The following is a 19205-nucleotide window of genomic DNA, read 5'->3' as shown; positions in this document are numbered from 1 at the left end:
CGAACTTGATTCGTCTTATAAATGTAATTATGCTTAAGACTTGGAATGCCTTTATTTCTGTGCGACTGTCTCAGCATACTGCCACCCCCCCATCCCCAAAATTGGACTTCCCTACTCTAACGACCTCTTGATTTGAACAGCGAGTCTAACTCCTGTGTGTATTAATGGTCTTCCAAGTGCAATAGAGTAGTGGACATTGATGTTGACATTTTCTTTTATTTGTTTTAATTTAGCTATCCGTTGAGGTCAACTGAATGAGAAGAGTGTATCCAAACAGATTTTTGGGCTTTTCGGTGATAAATGGTGCAGCTAAAAAGCTCTCCACGGATTCATCATGGCCTATATCACAGTGTAAAGAAGCTCCACAAATTCACTACTCTCAAGCATATATCAACTGCAAAGAAGCCAAATTGTAAATATTCTTTGCTGAGAAGTAGTAACATCAATCAGAAAATTAACAAGTACAAAGCACCATAGAACTCGGGCCCGGTTTACTCTGTCCCAACGGTGACAGATATCCCGTCTGACGAAATCTAAATCACATTAGGTTAGAATGGGATTTAAATTTCTGCGGACGTAAGTAACCCCTCACCCGAAGTCTAAATCAGGCCCCAAGTCTGAAATACTATAATAGTGTGTACATTAAAAATGACTAACTTGAAAATATGGATTGAAAAATATACAGTCGGAGCACAGTTAAATGCTTCAAAAAAGACATTTTATTGAAAAAAGAAATGTACGACTTTGCTTTTCAATTTACAATATAAACATACAAAACACAAGCACACATAGGAAGGAATTGGGAGGAAACGCATATTGTCTGTACATTATTACGATGCACACAGCAGAATATTTGATAAAGAGCCTGTTATGTGAAGATGAGGCCATGATCTTCAGTTCGAATGTAAAACAAACGCCGGGAGTACTAGGGTCTTCGGATAAGGTCGCCAAAGTATGCTGTTATTGTCTTCAATGCATTGTTGAGGAAATTCTGTTCTATTTCGACTTGCCCACCTGGCCCAGCTAAGGAAGCTATCTGTAAAATATGAAGAGACATGCAATTAATTCCCAATCTTTTATCCTTTTATACTTCAAACATATGGTTTTAGACAAATGATAACGACAGCAAAGCCCTCAAAACATGCCTTATTTTGAAACCACAACAAAGACACTTCAAGAAGTCAGCACCACACAGCTATTCATTTGAAGGGCTGGTTCTTTCATCTCTTTAGCTGACTTTTGCAGTTTTAACTCCCATAGGATTAGTCTGCAGGTTGTCTGGGGTCATGGACAGTGTCATCGAACAGTGCAGGTGCTCAAACTACGTGTTCACTGTTGTATAACATGTTATATTAAATTAAACGTTAGCCATGGCTTGTTAGGCGATCTATTTGATTCCTTTAATCTAGATATGTGTGATTTCACCTGTAATTCTTAGTAGCTGTTTTCTTGCTAAATCAGCATTTCATACGTCATCAACTGAATGCTCTGTACAAAACCTGAATGGACAAGCTTGTTAATACCTTCTAGCTTGACGTCTTGATCAGCAAATGTGTCTTAATGCATGCCCGTTTATTGAAGGCAGTACCTAGAGGTTGTCCATTGACTATGTGCCTTCTGGAATCTCTTATGCATTAATTGTTCCAATCCAGTGTCAAACCAGAAAAGATGAACATGGCAAGAGTAGCCTGTAACTAAGAGGTGACTCTAGGAAAAAGCAATTCATGTGGTAAAACAATATAAAGGGTAATAATGAGCTTAAGGGGTCTGAGGTGGTGACTAAAGCGTTTTCAGTGCTAACAGTCCAAGAAATGCAAGTGTTTTAGAGGCACTACGTCTCTGAACCTCATGTAAATCTCTAAAATAGAGTACAAACCGATGACCTGCATACAAGACAACAATTAGAAACATTTGGCGATAAGTGTGAAAAATCGAAGAAAGTCATTTTTGAAGGTGATCACTGTAGGAAACTAGACAAAATTTACAGTAGTGTACTGATCACGTGAGTGAACAATATGATACAAAGCATGGCAACTCAGGACCTCAGTAAAAAATCATCACCAGTACAATTTGTTTAAAATACAACGGATCATCCAGGTACGAATTATGCAATACAGCAGCATATAGTTAACCTTACGGATGATTACATTTAGTAAATAAAACCATACTCAAGTGTGGATGGTAATAGAGTCATAGCTGGTCAGCAGGAAAGAAATATAATTGTACTAATCGGTTCTCATGTTAAATTATTTCCATGTGTTGAAGAAAACATTACTTTTTGGACATAGTGCTTAACGTGGACACAACAATGATAAAAGGATTTTTACCTACATGCAGTAATCCTAGGAGACATAAAAACTGGTTCAAGTGACACAGAGAAGTTCAGGAAAGGTAGCAAAGTCCAAATAACACAATCTGTTCAGATGATTATAGACCCCTCTAAGTCTGCTTTTATCAGTGGTGATGTTTCGACTTTCATATTACTTGCTGGGTCCCCCAGCGATAAAAGTTAACATTTTTTTTTTATTCACAGCCTTTGCTTGTCTCCGTTTATCCTCCTGAGTGTGCACCTACACTTGTGCCACCTTAGTTGGAAAAAGCTTGTTTTTGAGATACAGTGTTATGCTTCAGACAATACAGTTGTCTCAAAAGTGACGATCTGCGATGGGGTCAAGTGGGTGGACAGTAAGGAATCAATCGGTTTGTGTCCAGGGCACCCATTTGTGTATTGTAATCTTTTGGTAAACGTATGTTTTAGTTTTCTAAAAATAAAATTAAAAAAAAAAAAAAGTGTCTCCAAATTCATTGTGACAAAATATGTTTATCTCCATGGTCTAAGAAAAGACCTTGTGATTCTTCTTGAGAAAAAGATAGTTTGTGATAGTGATTCTCATATGGCTGAGAAAGATTTTGTGAATTTACAGAAAATATGCTCTCATTTTTAGCTTCTAGAGCACAGTCCATAACCTGTATGGGAAAATCAAGAGGAAACAATTTCCTCTCAAACAGGATTCATGAAATCCCAGCAGGGTAACATCACCTTAGAACACACCACAATTCATAAAATTAGTACGGTACCATCAACAAATGATTTATATTGTAACTAAAATTTGTTATCGCCCTGTATACGTTCTCCTTTTTGTGACCTTCAAAACCTGCCATTCACTACAATGCATTTCAATTGGGTGCTATCATATATACTGGTCCCAAGATGGCTGTTCACTTTCTGGTTGAAGTGCTGCCAGCCAATCAGATCTCACCATGAGATCTGTGCTTAGGCTCTGCCAAGATGTACACATTTAATTTTCCTTTATTTTATCGAAAACTACTGGACGGATTACACCAAATTAAAAAAAAGCACTCTTAATGGACCAATGGCTACCTTCCTGCCAAATTTGGTGTAATTACATCTAGCAGTTTGGGCTGTAGTTGTGTCTAAAATCTCTATGGAAATTAAAATGGGAAACACACTTTTGTTGGCCCCCTCGCCTTTTTCTTAGCCCCGGCTTGATGGATCACGCCAAAACTTTCCATGCACAACAAGATTCTTGGGCACACCTTTTTTTGGGAAAATTTTGTGAAGATTCATCAAACTGTGCCAAAGATATAGCCAAGTCAAAAAAACACCTATTCTATGGAAACTAGGTCCTAACTATAGCTACCTACTGGCAACCACCAGTAGATTATTAATATATATATGTCCACTGAAAAAACACTAAGTTTAAAGTAATGTTATAATTAGGCAAAACGTTCATTAACAATGTAACATTTTAAACTCTAAAAATCACAGAAATTCATTAGTTACAGTTATCTTTTAACACGTGCCCTATGGTAGCTATAACTTGGGCTCCTGCCATGTACAATGTTCTCTTTTTTTAATTTCTTTTTATTGAAGAAAACTTTCACCGAAAAAGAAAATACATAACATAAAACCAAACAAGACAGAAACAATAAAGATTATTGAAGGGAATAATCCAAGGTAGAAACCAGAAGTGCAGAAAGTGTCATATAAAACAAGCCATACAAGCCAAAAGAAAATACTTCTTTAGTGATAACAGATCTTGAGAGGCTGAATTCAGGCACATCCATGCCCTTAATGGATCCAATATGCGACTTAGCCTGGTTCTACATTCTTCGTTGCCTAGCATAGACGTTTCCAGGGAAAAAGTGTTAGGAAACTCATGCCACCATACCAATGGGCTGGGAGCCTCACTCAATAACCAATATCATTCCAGAACCAATCTAGGGAGGCAGATGGCAAAGACTTAGATCCTTGCACTGTCATGAGGAATTAAAGGTGAATGCCTCAATATTATTAACTCGGGTCCGAAATGATGCCAACATGGAAAATCTCATTGAGTTTCCCAAAAAATAAGTCCCAATAAATTATGCACAGACAAGCATGCTGTGTTCGTGCCGTTGGCTACACAGTGGAAACATATCCTGTCTTGTCGCGACTTCATGATATGTAAGTGGTGAGGTGTATAATAAAAGTCATTGATACAATTAATATTATAAGCTTTAACACCAATGGTATTTAGGACATGGCAGGGGGGAGGTACTGAGCCTAAATCATTAGCAGTTTCCCCCACCCCAAGATATCTGCTCCACTTGTCTGACCTTAGCTGAAATAGATCAGTCCTGCTCGAGCTCCTCCAAGGGAATCTTATAAGCCAAGCTAATGTGACCCTTCTGAGGGCAACTCATTACAAAATCAAGAAAACATTTTTGAAAGCAACAAATCCTAGTGTTTAATACTTGTTAAGTAGTGTTGGTTTTGTAGTTATCTAAAAAAAAAAGCCCAAATAGGGAAGGGAGAACTGTTGCTGAAGGATCGAAAAGGATAAGAGTATAACACCTTTGAACATTTCTCCCAAAGTAAAGATTTTAGCTGCTTTCCAACACTTGAGAAAGCTATGATGAATAGACAGAGGCAAATTAGGGTCAAAACCCAAATAAATATATTGATTGAGAGGAGTGTCCGAAACATTTTCTGAGATGAACCCAGGTTAGATTAAACAACCTTAAAGTCTTAAACCTGGTACTCTAGAAATACAATCATACCTGTATTTGGGAGGAGGGACACTAGAATCCCCCCAAAGTAGATAGTCCCTGAACCTGAACCTCACAATCCATCGTTCCAATCCAAGAACCAATCTTAGTTGTGATAGGAACTCCCTCTTTCTCCTGGGGTAATTGGAGAAGCTGTATTCTGCAACTGGGTTTTTATAGCTCTAGATACATTTCTGCCAACAAGCTGCAACTTTGCTCAAAACAGACCTTAGAGAGATAAAAAGGGACATACCTGAACCTGAAGAGATATGCGTCAAGGAAGGATGATCATATTGAGAAGGTTAAACCTCTGAAACAAATCCAGATGTAATCTGTTCCATTTATTAAAGACCTCAGTTGATTGATTAACTTTACCAAAGTTATTCTCAATGATGTCCTCCATTAGAAAGGACGATTCAATGCCCAGATATGCTGCAGAGCGCACCCACTTCTTATCCTGAACACAAGTGATGACACTGATAAGACCTGAGATTTTATCAAGGTTAAGCTTGTATTCTAAGACAAAGCCGAATTTCCATGCAACCAATTCAATGGCTGTAAGATCAGTGACCAGGGCAGGAGTTAAAATGGCCATATCTTCTGCATCTGCTAAGACTTTGAGTTTAAGATGATGTATATGCACAGGGTGGATCGCATCGGACAGTTCAAGAGCCTGGAGGCAGGGCTCACTATTTAGTGCAAAAAGCGTGTGGTGAAAGAAGCAGCCCTACAGAGTACCCCTAGAAATTTCGATTGCGTCTGGGAGAGTACCTAAACGAAGAGCCCTAGCCTTCAGACCAACATACAGTTGTTGAACCAGAGATATATACCGAGGGCCAAATGCTGAGGCACCCATCACTACCCACAGAAATGACCAGGAAACCAGATTAAAGGCTTTTTTGGCATCTAATATTATCATTTCAAGAGGGGGCCCATCCACCAACGCTACCTCCAAGGCAGTGATTGCCATATTAACATGAAGAGTCGTGTTGCATCCGGGTGTAAATCCATGCTGAAAAATGAAATTACATTTTTTCACCCTGCTATATTAGACTCTTGCCCTAAAGTAACTAGAACTCACGCCCCCTGCCATCAATAATTGACAATGTCATAGAAGATGTTATGAGTGATGTAATCTGTGGGATAATTAACAGTGCATGGTGATGGCGCAAGTTATATAGTTACCTTAGAGCACAAGTTATAGTTACTTAAGATAACTGTAAATAGTGAATTTGTTGTGTTTTTTTTTATTTAAAACGTTAAGTTGTTACTGAACAATTAACCTAACTAGAAAGTTACTTTAATCTTTTTTTTCCAGTGAATTTCTTTTGTTTTTTTTTATCGTAAAGTAATATTTTATTACCATACGTAATGCCTACCTCCTGTTTGGCATGGCTTTTGTGCGCGTTGGAGGGTTGGCAGTAGGGCTACGCTTGCAACCAGCCAACCCTACGCTGCGCATGACCTTTGGACATGTGTGGTGGGTTGTTGGCCACAGAGCCTGACCTGTGCCAGGTCCTGTGGCCAATCCCCGCAGCCAACCCCCAGAGCCCCTCCACACCCAACACCCACCCTTTTTATATATATATATATATAACACCATATATATATAAAAAACAGATCTATCATCTTTCTCCAAAAACTACCAATAATTGTAATCAAATCTATATTTCAATAATGACCTAAAATATTTAATAAGGTTTCATTGAACTACATGTCTTTGACGACTTTTACATAGTTTCTACTGTTACATTTTGAGGGTCAAAAATGTGAAAATAAAAAGCCATATATATTATTTGTTATTAAAACAAAATAAAACAAATATATATTTGTTACACTTTTTCACATGTTACACATTGTGCTTGCATTTTAATGTTAAATATTTTTAACACATAAAATTCCAACAACCCCTAGGTGCCACTGCAATCCCAGCTGTAGATCGAACGCTCCAGCCTGGGAAGTACTTAAAAAAAATATGGTAGGTTCTCCTGGGGTCATGGTTTCATTTACCCAAGAGACTTTTGTTTTCTTTTTTAGTGTTGTTGGGGGGGCTGCAGATCTTCCTACGGCCTTCCCCTCACATTAAAAAAAAAAAAAAAAAAACATTCTGCTGATGTCCCTGCCCCTTTCTGAGACATCACCAGAAATAAATAAATGTATGTACCCGGGGCATCATGGAGCGCTCCTTGACTAAGCAGTAAATAAAGGACTGGCTGTGGATGCTCATTTATTATTCTCTTTGGGCTTTTTTTTCTGGGTGTCCCGGTCCACCCGGGAACATCAACTATTTTTCTTCTTATAAGGGACTGCTTCGGTAGTCCCAGGCTTCCCCAGCATTTTCATTTTTAATAATAAGGTGGTGTACCCTGGTGTGCACCCAGGGCATGCCACTACTAGTCCAGTTATTTTTTATTTTTAATGGGGTGCCCTTTGTCCACTTTGGGCACCCCACAGTCAGTCCCTTGTTGGGGATTGCTCCTCTGCTTGCACCCATCACTGGTGTAGCAGGAGCCGGCATTGCTCCAACTCACAGGAGCAGTTTTCTTTTGCTTCTGCAGGGTGGGAGCAATCAAAGCATTTCCCTGCCTGAGAGTGTGGGCAAGGAACTGCTTTATTCTCCCACTGCCTCCAGTGTATAGAAAGAGACTGTGTCCTGGGGTTGCCACTGAGCCAACCCCAGGGGATGGGTTCCCCAGGCCATTGTCTGACTCAGCAAGGAGGACCGTGTGAACCCACATCCCATTATTTGAAATATTGCCTCGGGGGACAGGGGCTTCCTGCCTGTTTGGGAAGGGGGGGCCACACACACCCTCCCCTTTAAATAAATACTGCGCTCCATTCCTGGCCCACCTGAGGAGGTGCGGGTTTGTTAAAATGTACAGGACCCCCATGCTTTTCCACCCCTATGGGACCCCATCTCCAGGCCTATGTGGATCAGGGTATTACACCAAGCCTCTTTAGTCTTTTTTTTGGGGGGGGAGGGGGACATTTTTCTTAGTACACGGGACTGAGCCCCAAGTCCTAAGATGGTTGCTGCAACTTCCTGGTTGCGGTGGTGGCAGCTAATCAGATCTCAGGATGAGATCTGTCAACTCTTTGGATCCTCTGTGGCGTGATACATACAATTCTTTTTAATCTTAAATTTAAATTTCAAAACACAAAAAGCACTATTTACAGACCAAGATCTAGCTGTCTGCCAAATCTGGTGCAAATCAGTTCAGCTGCTTGGGCTGTAGCTTTGTCTAATCCTCCTATGGAAAAATGACTATGGAAAAAGCAAACCCCCACCCCGCCCACCTTTGCGCGGTCACCGCTTCACTGATCACCCTGAAACTTTCCATGCTCAAACTAGTCACAGTAGCACATTTTTGAAAAGTTTTGTGGAGATTCTTCAAATGGCTTCTAAGTTCCTAAATTATTAGCAACACAAAGAAGGCACTTCCTATGGAAACACTATATAAATGAGAGAGATAGAGAGAGTGTGTTTGAGTGTTAAGTGTGTGGGTCCACAAACTCAACTGCTGTTACTTCACAGTAATACCCGCGATGTGCTCAGAGGAGTAACAACACCTCCGTTGGCTTGCCTACCTCTGACGGAAGCCCGAGTTGTTGACAGCTGATCAATTTTGGGGGGCCTAGATACACCAAGAAGGGCTCTCTCTTGCTCTCCTTTGTAAAGTACGTCCAGAGTCTTGGGGCAGAAAGGGGGCACTTTTGTGTTTTTTTAATGTGTTTGCAAACATTACGTGCAGCTATCTCTAGCCTAACCTTTTGTGCACATTGGAGTGTACAGAATATGAGGAGGCTTTCAAACTGCCAATATACCAAAATTAGGCTCACCTGGAAATGTTCTTGAACATTTACCATATGAGTGCCGGTCATACTCTCCCCTGTTTTTCAACTTCCTCTTACTTTGTGGCTATGCTCTGTACTTTGAGGTACAGAAGGAATCCACGCAGCTTCCCATCAGAAAGTACCCTAGAGTTTCCACTTAAAGCCCCTGTAGATGCTCCTGCTATCCAAGACTCCGTCTCCAAGGAGCACAATTGGAAGAATGCATTTACCTTGACTGGGTATAGGGCTTCTGACAACTGCCCCTTGTCACCTCACTGAATTGTTTCCGACCTGTGCCAGTGGGCTCCCTTACTGTCGAACTATGTTTTAAGAGAGTGGAGCACAAGATAGCCACCTCCACCTGCCTGAGACTAGGCCAACGCTTGCTGCTGACGCCATTACCCTGTGTGCAAGTCCTCCGCCAGGCAAAAGAATCCTTTACTGCTGCAGACAGTCTAAAGTTAGATGACCCCAAAGCAGCTCTCAACACAAAATAGGATAGACTGCTGAGGATTTGACCTTGTTGGACAAAAATGCTCGTAAATAACTGCTGAGTCCCTTCTACCACCCACAAGCAATAGACAAGGGCTGCCAAGAGATCATTTCGACATGTTTAGATGGGACAGTGGTGACTCGGATTGGCAAGTACAACCTCTCAGGCACCTTCTTCTTATCAATCCGCTAGTGATTAGTTATTATTTTGGGTTGAAAACAGTCCTGATGCTCCCTTTTGAATAAATGTCTCTACTGCGAATGATCACTACCTGCAAACCTCATACTGTATTATGCTTAGCTTGCAAAGGTCTGTGTTCTCTCCGTTTCAGGCAGAATCCGAGATATGCAAACAATACAACATGATAATTAGAACTATTTGTGAATATTATATGGTGCTTAGCCAAAGGCACTGGTGCTAATACCGAACTGTGTTTGAAATCTCCTCAAATAGTGCCGGTTACCTCACAATAGATTGCCTTTTTCATCTCAACATCACTGACTCATTGTACCTTTCTGTGCTGCATCTGGCACTGCCCTCTGTACCCTTCACCACTGATTTAATCCTGTGTGACCGCAAATGTATTGTATCAACGTGACTTATTAAAAATGTTGTGCGCACACAATTCGTGGGAGGGCATTTAAAAATCACTATTGCTTGGTTCACTGTGCTGTACTGTAGTAACACTTGACACGCACATTCTCTCTTAAGCCACTGTCTGCTTTCCCATGTCTATCCGGAGACTCGAGGATGCCTAAGTGACCCTCCCTCAATTCTGTTGCAAGCTGAGCAACCTGAGTGCTGTTTGACTGGAAAATGGAGCTTCCTATTATTTCGGCAGCACAGTGGCCCCCCCCTAAGTATCCAATTCAGAGATCTCAGCCTCACAGAGTCGATGTATCACCTCGTGACGTGACTTCACATACTGTAGCTGCAGATTATATGAAATTACTAAACCACCTGCTACACATGCATCATTGTATGATCAGTTTTCATTACGGGAATTATTACTAAGCAGATGTCCCATTCAAACTATCGGTATTACGCAGACTAGTAATATTTTTATAAAATGCTGATGGTAGTTCTGAATTTACAAATGACCCTATACTTGAAGTAATGACACTCTACATTATAAGTCATTCTTTTACCTTCATAAACTTTATTTTATTTTGTCACAGGATCACTTTTAGGTCATGGTCTTGAGAGAGCGTAGTTTAAATATTACATATTATAGACGTGAAATGCTTATGTCTAACAATGCTGTATTAATAAAATATTCATTAAAGCGTATTCATAAATATGGAGAATTGTTCATATGTATAAACTAATGTCGACTGTAAGAAATAATCGTTTATAGTTTGCCTAACTGAGCACATTAAAACGTATAAAACTGCATTCATTGGAACCATATATCCTAAGTTAGCGTGAGTCGAGAACTAGCTGTGTAACTCTCATATTAAAGCATATTTTTCTGTTTCTCCAGTGTGATGACTTGCAAAAGACCATGACCCAGCGATTGTTCTTTTCCCTTATTAGTTTGCAACATCACCCAACTCTCCCATCCGCATGCTAGTAGCTTTCATATAGAATTATGCGCTTTGAAACATTATTGGACACTTCCAAGGACGATGGAGCGAGGAGAAGAGAACTTTTGACCTGACGAGTGCCAAGGAGATGAAGTAACCCCGGAGATGCCACCTACGAAATACGTCAATTATGATGACCAATTAGAACATAATAAAGTATCCAAAATGACAAAATGCATTACTTAATGTATAATTTGATAGGTTGACAATGGTAGGGTGTATTGACTGACCAATAGAATTTTGGGGGAATGAATTACGAAAAAGGGATAAAAACCCATGACACAGGAAATAGAGCAGCATTAGGTAGGGAATGATATTGATTGCATCTCGAAACTCTGTCACTCTATTTGGTGACCTGAGACTTAGAGAAAATCATCTTTGCCCATTAGACTGCCCCTACACTTTTCACCTTATGAGAAGAGTGTCTTTGTCTTTTAAACTTAGATAGACTGACAGCGATCTAACTGATGTCCTGAAGACGAAGCCTAATCCTGAATGCTGACCTAATCAGAGGAGGGTAATTATATGTTGCTAATGAAAAATTATTTATTTGCCTTTTCTTTCTAGGTACCAACTGCTGTATGTTTTTGATTAGAGACCTTAGTTAGATGTTTCCAAATTGGTGTTCAAAATTGTTTTGGATGACGCCCAACATGCTAATGCTAATTAGAGGTTAGACAAGGTATTCATTTTGACTGACAAACTGACGTGACTGACATGATGCTATGCTGAACTTGTATCCTAGAACATTCAATGTATTGTGATCTGGTTATACTCATCTGATTATCTATGCTTCTGATTTCTGCACTATCGAAAGCTTACTGTGGCTGTCATCTTGTAATTGTGCTTATATGCTTCTTGACTTTGAGATTGATGCCTTTGCTACTAGATTGTAATCAATAGGGAATAAAACTCATAAAACTTCATTAAGGTGTGGTTATTCATGACTGAAAGGTTTATGGTTGCGCCGAATGTTTATTAATGCCTAAAACAAGATATATTTTGGTGTTAAATATTGACAATGTTATTGACATATTGATTGGTGTTTTGATCAGTTATCTCGTCCTACGGTGTCTCACCACTGGGTCCAAAGATTCATTGGCCTACAACGAGTCCTGATGTGTATAGATTAACATAGACGGACGCGTTAGCAGTTCTGGTAGCAGAGGATGGTTTGGCCCTTGGGGGCCCTAGGACGGAGTTTTATTGCTTAATTTGTTTTCTTGTGATAATGCAATTTGGAAAGATGATGAGTTGCTAGATTCGCCATGGGCTTTCCCGGGATCTCGGAGCCTGCCTAAATGAGTTGGGAATGTTCTCGGCGCCATAGTATGTGTGGTTAGGGTCTTTTGCGCTTATTAAATCTTTGGCACTTTGCAGGTGATTGTGAATATTTGAGTGTGATTAGGCCAAATTAAGTGTTGTTTAGAAGGAGTAGGCGTACTCCACAGTATGAGAGTAGGGAAGTCGGCGTACTTCATGTGAATGCAGCGCTTGTTGCTCAAAATTATCCACGTGGTTGGTTGTTGTATACGGACCTATTGAGGTCTAAGACTCCGGAGTATGATGTTAAAATGGTTTATGTCGTAATCTGTGCGGTTTAGTAGGTCAATCGGGCGTGGTTGACAAGTCGAGTTTCGAGTTATGATGCATGTGTGTAACCTTCGATGGAGATTTGACAAGTTCTAAAGTGCACTAGAAGGAGTCATTGACAAGTCGAGAGTAGGATTTGCAGGTCGAATTCTGCTTGCGTATGAGGGAACTGAGAAGGAGAGAGTAGCGGCCGAGGCTTCAAGTGAAATCTCTGTAAAGTTCTGAAGCGAATGTGTTACCTTTCCTGTAGTAAACCGGCAGATTTGTGTTGTCATTTAAGTGCTAGCAATAATTTGCATTAGTTTGTATGAGTTATAAGGAGTTAGCGAGGTGTGGACAAGCCGCAAGACTTTGTCAGCTACAGTGTGTGTGAGTGTGACGTCAGTGGTGCCGCGCTGAGATAGGTCAGATGCTGAGAGGGGTCGCGCACGGATTGGCTGCCGTTCGTGAGAAGCAATAGGTTGAGTAAAGGGTAGGTGAAGAGTGTCCTGGGAACAAAGCCGTTTTCTGATTAAATATCAAATAAAATGAATTTTGTTAAGGCATTTAAAAGCGCTTTGAAAGGAGATGTGTATATTGTTGCAACTGATGGGGAACCTACACCACCTGAGGGTACACCGGCTTACACGGTTATGGAGGAAAAGGGTGTTGCACCATGTTTATGGATAAAACAATGGCACAAATTAACTGAGAAAGAGGGGTGTCTAGCGTTTCCAGAACATGGAACGTTCAATCAAAAGGTGTTAGAAAATCTGAGGTGGATGTTAAGTACGCAGAAACCACCTCCTCGACCAGCACAATATGAGGCTTTGGCAATTTGGGACCTGATGGCTCTTAAACATAGACAAGAAAGATTTCACAGAAGATTGACAAGGGCAGAAAAATCCTATGCAGAGGCCAGGTGGGATAATGAGAACAAAATGTGGAGACGAGGAATAGTGGATGGGTTGAAGCTGTTTCCGGCAATAACCCAGGGAGAGGAGACACAGGGAAAGAAAGCTTCCTGCAAAACTGACAAAGAATTAGGCAAACACAAAGAGAATAAAAGATCCTGGGAAGAGGAGGATGATTCAGATGATGAGGCGTTTATGGATAGATTGTTACATGATCGTCCGCCACCATACGCGGTGAACGACAGTGCTCCAAGTACTAGCTTGGATCCTGGGAACCAGACGAAGGAGAAGGGTGTTACTGATACAGTGCAGACTAGCGATACAGCTTTGATACAGAATGGTGTCAGTGTACCCACTGCACCAGACTCGCCGATACAGTTACAGCCTCCACCACAGATAAAAATAATTTATCCCGATGTTCCAGTACTCGAGACTACTACAAACTTGGTGGTGCCGCCAGACCCGATATATACAAAGCCAAGGTTAATACAGATCGAGTCAACTCCACAGTTAGTGTCACAACCGCCACAACTGATACCTGGGTATAACCCAGTAGCAGGTTCTTTGAAAGAACCTGCACCTGGATTATTAGAGCAGACCTATGGTGTCGCCGCTCCAAGAAGCTTGGGATCAGGCCATTCACCTGCCGCTATATCACTACCTATTACTGTTGGTCCCCCAGTACCATTATATGCACAAGAGAAAACAGGGACATGCGAACAGGGGGTTATGACTCATGAAACGACAAGAGGAGGGCCTATTAGAACTCCACAAATAATGGCCCAGGGAGGACAGGTTTGCGAACAATCAAGACCCTTAATGGACCTCAGTCCAATAGGGGCACCTCTTGAGGCAATGCGACAAGCAGGGTTGGGAGTCCTGACTCCCCAAACTATGAGTACAAATACCTCATACACTCCAATGATACATGCAGGGAATATTTCACTGCAGGGTTTTACAGTACAACAGTTAAATGAGTGGTTATAGAAAACTTGCACATCACAAAAGACTACAGCGATTACAATCGAACCTGAAAAAGAAAAACAAGATGAATACCTAAATCTAGTACGACTAGGAGCAGAAGCTGCTGAATTGGTGGATGGAACAATGGGAGTAAATAGGTTGGAGTCTTACACTGAGGCAGAATTAAGATACTTATGCCCTAAAATTACCAAAGAGGTAGGCAAAGTACACCAGAAATTAACGAATTTGGCAGACAAATACAATATCGACATTGGAAACACGAAACATTTGAAACGAAGTTATAGGTTAGATTTTGACACGAAAGATTTCGAACACATGAGATCCGCAGGCATGAAGACACATTTGAAAGAGTTGCTGCAAAGCGCACAAATTTGGGGAGCACTAGAGAAATGGGAAGGCCGATGGATGAAGAAAAGAGATAAGGGGAAAAGAGATAGTTCGAGATCTAATGAAACAACAGTCACACCTAATTTAGATACGGTAAAAATCCTACCTATGAGAGAAACAGCTGGTGGTGTTTTGGTGCATGTGCCTTGGTCCAGGGGAGACATTTTGTCTTTTACGAATGACTATCCTAGGTTAAGGGAAAAATCGATCGAGTGGTATCAACAGACAGATAGATTTGTGAAGCTTGCAAAATGTCTCTGGGAAGATTTAAATACATTGTTTGAGATTATTGTTCCGCCAGACTTGTGGCTTGAGTGCAAGAGAGGGGTAGATTGGCCCACAAAGGAACTGGCAAGGGATAAAGTGACTGGAGCACCTTCTGAAGAGGTGATGAAATATTATCATAAAGTAATTGAGTTTTTGAAACAAAAGGTGTCGCCGAAGGTGACCGATTGGCAGAAAATCGACCGGACCTCTCAAGAGGTTAAAGAGTCAATACATGCGTATTATGAAAGGTTGTTGAAAGCATTCAAACATTACAGTGGTACTGAAACAATTGAACCGAAGGACATGAACCATCTTGTGTTCAGATTCGTCGAAGGGCTGAGACCGGAGGTCAGCCAAATGATTAAAAATCATCTAATTTGTTGGCAAGCTAAACCGATTGATGAAATATTACAGTATGCGAAATACTGTAGTGACGAAATTGAGTTGAAGCAGAAAAAGTTGAAGGAGAAAGTGATGGTGATGCAGATAAGGGCTGCACAGGCTGGAATACAGGGAAATGGTGTTCAGCAAATGATACAGCAACAACCGCAATTGAATGGTGTGTTTCAGGCACAGCCGAGAGGTAGAGGTCGAGGGTTTGTGAACCGTGGTTCGGACATGAATAATGTTGTTAATCAAAATGATGGTCAAGGAGTGAAAAAGATGTCACCATGTCATGCGTGCGGGGGCGTGGGACATTGGAAACGGGATTGTCCGAATATAATGCAGGATGGTACGGTTCAGCAGAGTATTAATGCCGGTACACTACAAAATTCACGAGGTCCAAGAATGAGACACCAGAATCAGAACTATCAAAATAATTTGGTGCAAATGTCAGGGGTGCAACCCATGCAGCAAATGCAGATGCCGCGTTTCCAAACAGTGCCAGTACAACCAATACAACAGCAGATCCCTATGGTGCCTAGACAGCAAATGCAGTTACCCCTAGCTCCGATGGGACAGCAACAGGTGACGCTTCCTCAGCAGGTCACAGGTCAGGTAACAAATCAAAACAACACTGTACAACAATTCCCATTACGAGGTGAAAATGATATGAATGAGGATTGGTCAGATGACAGTTCAGACAGTGAAGAGTGCAGACTCGCAGCATCCCTAGAGGTAGACCAGAGAGGCCCAAATGTGGAGGGAAAAGTAATGGGCTATAAGGTCTCATTTTTAGTTGATACGGGAGCTACACGCTCTACGGTTCGCAGTGCAGAGGTACCAAGATTACCTCTCTCGGGGCGCACCATACGAGTGGTTGGTGTGGCTAACCAGTACCTGACTAATCCAATCACTGACCCAGTGCAGGTTGAAATCGGAAATTTCCAGGGCCTGCATAGATTTGTTGTATGTGATTCAAGTCCAGTATCCTTATTAGGAAGAGACTTATTGTGCAAAACCAAATGTTCAATTACCTGTTCCAATGGTGGAATAGAGGTTCAGACAAACAGTGATGATGAGGCAGATGAGGGTCAACTCATAGAAGAAGGAGGAGAGATGAATGAAGATTACCCTCTAATTACTTTATTCCCAGTGTTTACCCTGATAGATCTACCTGCAGACCTGCAAGGATCGGTAACAGAGAAAGTATGGGATTTGACTGGAAAGGAAGTTGGATTAATCAAGGGAGTAGGTCCAGTCAAAGTGCAGATAAAGCAGGATGCAGTGTTCCCACAAGTACCACAATTTCACATGACTCAGGATGTCCTTATTGAAGTGACACAGATAATTGCGGATTTTCTCAGACAGGGAGTTCTGAAAGAGGTCCTGAGCAGTCCATGTAACTCTCCTATTATGGGTTTGAGAAAACCCTGTGGGAAAGTTCGAATTGTGCAGGTTTCGAGAAAAATAAATGAAATTGTGATAAAATGCTGCCCTGTGGTTCCCAACCCAGCGGTAATAATGTTCCAGGTTCCTTGTGATGCTGAATGGTTTACCGTAGTAGACCTATCACAAGCGTTTTTCTCGATACCACTTCACGAAGACAGACAGTTTTTGTTCAGTTTCAAATTCCTGGATAAGGTATACAGTTGGTGCAGAATTCCTCAGGGGTTTTCTGAGTCACCATCCATCTTCAATCAGATATTGAAGAAGGATCTGGAACCTCTTGTGTTGCCTTACAGTTCGACTCTTATACAGTACATTAATGATTTGTTGATTGCACCCAAAACCAGAGACAGCTGCAAATATGATACCATTGCATTATTGAATCATTTAGGGAAAAACGGACATAAGGTGTCACCTAAAAAGCTGCAGTACTGTCAAAAAGAAGTGAAGTATTTGGGGCATCTGATTGAAAAAGGGTCCCGAAGAATATCAAAAGAGAGAATAACAGCTGTTTTACAAATGAATCCTCCAACAACAAAGAGAGATGTCAGGATGTTCTTGGGAATGGTGGGCTACTGTCGCCAGTGGATACCCAACTTCTCGATTATTTCAAAACCATTAATAAAACTAACAGGAAAAGAAGTTAAGGATGAACCATACACAATCACATTAACAAAAGAAGAGCTTGAGTCATTTTTAGAGCTGAAGGAATGCATGTGCAGGGCTCCAGCATTAGGAATGCCTGATTATGAGAAACCATTTCTGTTGTTCTGTCATGAACGTGATGCTTGTTCTTTGTCTGTTTTAACACAGGTCCATGGAGATGCAAATCGCCCTGTAGCATATTTTTCAGCTACTTTGGACCCTGTCGCAGCAGCCTTACCAGGTTGTTTGCGAGCAGTCGCAGCAGTTGGTCAAAGCCTTTCACAATGTGAGGGCATAGTCATGGGATACCCTTTGACAGTTTAGGTTCCACATTCTGTTGAAATTCTGCTGACACGAACTAAGACACAACATATGACAAATGCACGACTTACCAAATATGAGACGATTATTCTGGGGTCACCCAATGTTACGTTGAAAAGGTGCACTGTGCTGAACCCGGCAACTCTACTTCCCAATGAGAATACAGAAATAAAAGATGGGGAAGAGTTTGAGCATGATTGTCTGGAGGTGACTGAGCTTAGTACCAAACCTCGCTCAGATATACAGGATACCCAGTTAAAGGAAAACTATTGCATTATGTTCGTTGATGGGTCCTGCTTAAGAGATTCGACAGGAACCTTGAGAGCTGGTTATGCAGTATGTACCATATCTGACATAGTAGAAGCCTCCTGGCTCGAGAAAGTGTTTTCTGCACAGGTGGCAGAATTAATAGCTCTCACAAAAGCCTGCCATGCTGCTGTAAACCTGAAAGTCACAATCTATACAGACAGCAGATACGGATTTGGAATTGTACACAATTTTGGTCAACTCTGGTTACAGAGAGGGTTTATGACATCCTCTGGTTCACCAGTGAAAAATGGAGAACAAATAAGAGATTTGTTACATGCGATTCAGTTGCCTCTTGAAATTGCCGTGGTGAAGTGCAGTGCTCACACCAGATCACAAGATTTTGTGTCAATGGGAAATGGTTATGCAGACCAAGTTGCCAGATTTTGTGCATTAAACTGTATATCTTTTAAAGAGCAGTGGGAACTGTTACCACAACCTGAGAATGACACAACCTTAAGCCTAGCATTACAAGTGGTTGATACCTTAGACGAATTAAAAACATTACAAAGCCACGTTGGTAGAGAAGAAAAACGTTCCTGGCAGAAAATGCAGTGTGTACAAAGAGCAGATGATATTTGGGTATCAGAAGAGGGAAAACTGGTTTTGCCAAACAGTCTTCTGTCACAATTTGCCCGACTGTACCATGGGCAGGCACATTTAGGAAGAGATGCCATGATCAGATCCTTTAAGATCGATTGGTTCAATCCAAAATTCAGACATGCCGCAGAAATTACTTGTCACAGGTGCGACATTTGTCAACAGATGAACGCTGGAAAAGGAACCGTGGTAACTTTGAGCCACATTGGGAGAGCTGGTGGTCCATTTAATAAGATACAAATGGATTTCATTGATTGTATGTGTTTTTAGTCATTGGATTGAGGCATATCCCACACGTAGGAATGACAGTCTTACGGTTACAAAACTACTACTCAGAGAATTAATACCCAGGTTCGGGGTTCCGGTTTCTATAGAATCAGATAGGGGAAGACACTTCGACAATGAGGTGATTAA

General features: G+C 41.2%; 1 protein-coding gene across 2 annotated transcripts in view; it reads right to left on the bottom strand.

Moving 5' to 3' along the window:
- Positions 1–696: 696 nt before the first annotated feature.
- Positions 697–19205, bottom strand: part of TGS1 (trimethylguanosine synthase 1) — a 279522-nt gene continuing 261013 nt past the window's right edge. For both annotated transcript variants that reach the window (XM_069220193.1, XM_069220194.1), the window contains one exon: positions 697–1036. In XM_069220193.1, the coding sequence (XP_069076294.1) occupies positions 926–1036 (111 nt within the window). In that variant the 3' untranslated portion in view covers positions 697–925. The remainder of the gene's footprint in view (positions 1037–19205) is intronic.

The sequence above is a fragment of the Pleurodeles waltl genome, chromosome 2_2 (assembly GCF_031143425.1).
Source record: "Pleurodeles waltl isolate 20211129_DDA chromosome 2_2, aPleWal1.hap1.20221129, whole genome shotgun sequence".
NCBI classification, from domain to species: Eukaryota; Metazoa; Chordata; class Amphibia; order Caudata; family Salamandridae; genus Pleurodeles; species Pleurodeles waltl.
Note: the sequence above shows the minus strand (reverse complement) of the source record. Positions and strands in the feature narration are given on the sequence as shown.